Source organism: Seriola lalandi, unplaced genomic scaffold (genome assembly GCF_002814215.2).
Source record: "Seriola lalandi dorsalis isolate HSWRI2012SDOR001 ecotype SW California unplaced genomic scaffold, Sedor1 jcf7180001973799, whole genome shotgun sequence".
Classification (NCBI taxonomy): Eukaryota; Metazoa; Chordata; class Actinopteri; order Carangiformes; family Carangidae; genus Seriola; species Seriola lalandi.
This window is the reverse complement of record NW_019444465.1, coordinates 1-3,376: the sequence shown is the minus strand read 5'-3', so window position 1 is coordinate 3,376 and position 3,376 is coordinate 1. Positions and strand designations below refer to the sequence as shown.

The following is a 3,376-nucleotide window of genomic DNA, read 5'->3' as shown; positions in this document are numbered from 1 at the left end:
GCTATCGCTAGGCAGCGTCTCTTCGCTGTGTGATTCACTCCTGGGGGAGGGGGTGGCCTCTTTCAGGTGGCCAGGAGAGCCAGGTGTGTGATGCAGAGGAGGGGTGGGACAGGAGAGCTTACATGAAGACTGGTGAAAGGGGAAGTGGTGCCTTCCCTGACATGGACAACTCTTCTTCACAAAGGGAGAGAGGGACGAGGAGGAGGGAGGACGCGGGGAGGTACAGGATGATGATGGGGAAGGGAGGGAGAAGGGGTGAGGGAAAAGTAAGGAAGATGTTGGTTCTGTGAGGCTGCCCTCACTGTAAGGACTCTGGGCCCCACTGGAGTGGGTAAGAGATGGGGAGGGAAAGGGGTGAGAGGAAGGAGGCTGGGGTTGGTTAGACGAGAAGAGTGAGGTTTCAGAGGGATTGGTGAACAGAGACGACTGAGCGGAGTTCTGGGAGCTGGAATTTAGGTTCGCTGTTTGGACTTTGGGTTTCCGTCCTCGCCTCTTGCCCATGTAGATGGTCCCCCTCTTACTCACATTGATCTGAGGGCCCAGCTTACTCCCAAAGGATGAGGACAGGGCTGAGAGCGTGTGTACTGTTGTAGCCTCTATTGATTTACACATTCTCAGAGAGGTCTCGCCATCTGCTGCCTCGCTTCCCTTTCCCTCCTTTCCTACATACCCAGACAGCATTACCTTGTGAAGTCTCCTCTTCTTCCTTTTCTTCATCTCATTAATCAGCCTCCTGATCTTTAGCTGCCTGTTCCCCTTTTCAGGAGGGTGAAAATCTTTACTCCTGTCTGTATCATCATTGTGATTCAGTGCATCTCCACTCTGGTCCTCGGGGAGGGGTCGTTTGGGAGGACGGCCACGCTTCTTGGGGCTGGACTTAGACGGAGCAGCACACTGCAGTATTGGACTTGGCTCCAGTACAGGGGCTTTCTGAACTCCGTTACACCCCAGAAGAGGCACCTCAGCCGGGATAGTGGTCGTTGAAAGTCTTGGGGGAGGCTCGTCCAAACTGGAGCTGTGGGATTTAGGGCGGCCCCTTTTTCGGGCTGGAGTTATGGTGCATCTGGATGCAGGGGGGCTAGGGTCTGATGTGGGGTGACTCTGCTTCGGGGATGGAGGTTTGATCGCAGAAGAGAGAGGAGAGGAACTGCTGGTTAAAGAGCTAGACGGAATTGGGTGTGACTCGTCGGTCTGCTGAATAGTGGCCTTGGCAGGAAGGGACGTCTTGGGGTTCTGGGGAAAACTTAGTAAAGGATTATGTTGGGAATCTGAAGGGGCTTCCTGATTTTCCACCCTCTGAGCCCGGTGCACCAGCTTGGTCCAGCTGGGCCGTCTGGCTTTACGTTTCTTGAGCGGTCGGCTGTCTTGCTCTTGGGGGGAAGAAGGGGGAGAAACAGGGGCACGGGCAGAGGGAGTGGGCAGAGAGGGAGGAGCAGAGGAGGAGGGGTGGCTTGGAGGCACAGTAGAATGTCTTGAGACGTCTTGTTCTTTTGATTTACTGGTATCACCTGTTGTTGTTGCTGGCTCAGCTTGTTTAACTGGCTTGCAACTGTCATCTGTCTTGTCTTTCTCTTCTGGTCTCCCTGGATTCACCACTTTACAGATTTTATCTAGTTTGCCACTATCGACTGCTTCACCACATTTGACGTTATTATCTTCTGTTCTTTGTCTGTCTGGACTAAGCTTATCCCTCTTTTTCTCAGCCTTTCCTCTTTCAGTCTTTAGGTCATCCCTCCACATATCATCCGTCCTGTGTCTTTCAGCTTTTTCTTTAGCATGCCTTGATTTTCCATCCTTCCCTTTCTCCTTTTTCTTCTTCTTGCCTTCCTCCTTTCTGCTCTCACTCTTCGCTCTTTCAGCGTCCAATCTATCTCGCTTTGATTTTTTGTCTTTCCGTTTCTCTTTCTTTGCTTTCCTCTCTTTCTCTCTCTCTTTCTCAAGTGTGGGCTGTAGAGAGGGATCCTGATCTTGGGACTGGGCAGAGGAGCGATCCACAGTGGGGGAGGACTGTGGTTTAGGGGTAACTGAGGGAGAGGAAGGAGAGTCTGGCCTACTCTTATTGGACAGGCTAAGATCTTTGTGGGAGCTGGTGGAGACTAGAGGTCTTGTCGAGGAGTCCATGGAAGAAACAGCGGAGGAACTGCTGTGTTTCCCAACTTTGATTTTCGACGAGGTGGAAGTGCCAAGGATGTCAACAGAGCCTTTCCCATTCGATAGTCCCTTCTGTCTCGCTGTCTGGACCAAACCATTATGTTTCTTGGAGGCGTTTCCTTCATTTCTGGTCTCAGATGCAGAGAGAGCCTGGATGCATGGTGTGCAAGGAGTAGCTGAAGCGGTCTGGTCTGGTGCGGTTGAGCAGTGTCCTGCAGGAACAGGCTGGCCATTGACATTAGGAAGCTTCTCTTTCTTCACTCTCTCAGATGAGCCATTTGAATTCACCTCTGTCTTATCGGCCAGTTTGATAGGAACCTGAGGAATGCAAACACGCAATCTCTGTCATAGGCAGCAAAGGCTGTGACATCCATTAGTTTGCTGTAAACAACAGTGAAGGACAGTGGCGAAGAGACAATAACCAAAATGCTTTTGTTTTTGTCTGCCCATTAAAAGAGAGAGGGAGGACAAAATGACTCAATCAGGCAGAGAAAAGAGGGCATAGTGAGGAGAAGGAGAGTGAGGTGATGGAAACAGGAATGGGGTTGACACAGAAAGGAGAAATACAAAGGCAGAGAAACAGAGAGGAAGGGAGTGGGACAGGGACAGAGGGGGAGTGAAAGATAAATGAGAGCAGGTAGAGAAAAGAGGGGATGTAAAAATAGAAGAGAGGGACAGATATAGAGAGCCTGGCAGAGACAGAAAGAGAGAGAGAAAGCTGTGCTATTGGTAGCTATAAATTGCCACTAATACAGATGAGAAGGCTTGACATTTCATACTTGTCCTGTAATTTTGGTATGCTGCAGCCTGAGTGGCGTTTGTGCAGCTAAAGCAATAAGCTTCCCCTTGGGTGATTGTCATAAGGACTGATGGACCAATGTCTGTAATAGCTCCAAGCGGTTGCTGTGCTGTTGTCCTATTTATAGGTCTGTTTATTTAAATGTGCTGCTTAAGCCTCAGTATTGAGACAATAGCTCATTTGACCTTATTACAACTGAGCACAAAGTTGGGCGATTTAGCACCACATAAACCTGTCTGGCAGTTAACTACAAAAAGCAAAAGTCTTCAGTCATTGTACCCATTATTGTTTTCCATTTCATGCTGAATTCAACTAATAAAAGGTTAAATATTGGCGCCTGACACGAGGGAATCTGTGTGTGTGTGTGTGTGTGTGTGTGTGTGTGTGTGTGTGTGAGGAGAATTGCCCTTGTCTTTAACTTACCTG

At 49.6% G+C, this 3,376-nt stretch overlaps 1 protein-coding gene across 1 annotated transcript; it reads right to left on the bottom strand.

Annotated features, from left to right (window-relative positions):
* Window positions 1–3: 3 nt before the first annotated feature.
* LOC147820281 (uncharacterized) lies at window positions 4–2,496 on the bottom strand (the record flags this gene model as incomplete). The annotated part of the gene is made up of 1 exon (XM_087173022.1): window positions 4–2,496. A coding segment is annotated over one exon (2,493 nt), but the record flags the coding sequence as incomplete, so codon positions are not given.
* Window positions 2,497–3,376: the final 880 nt, after the last annotated feature.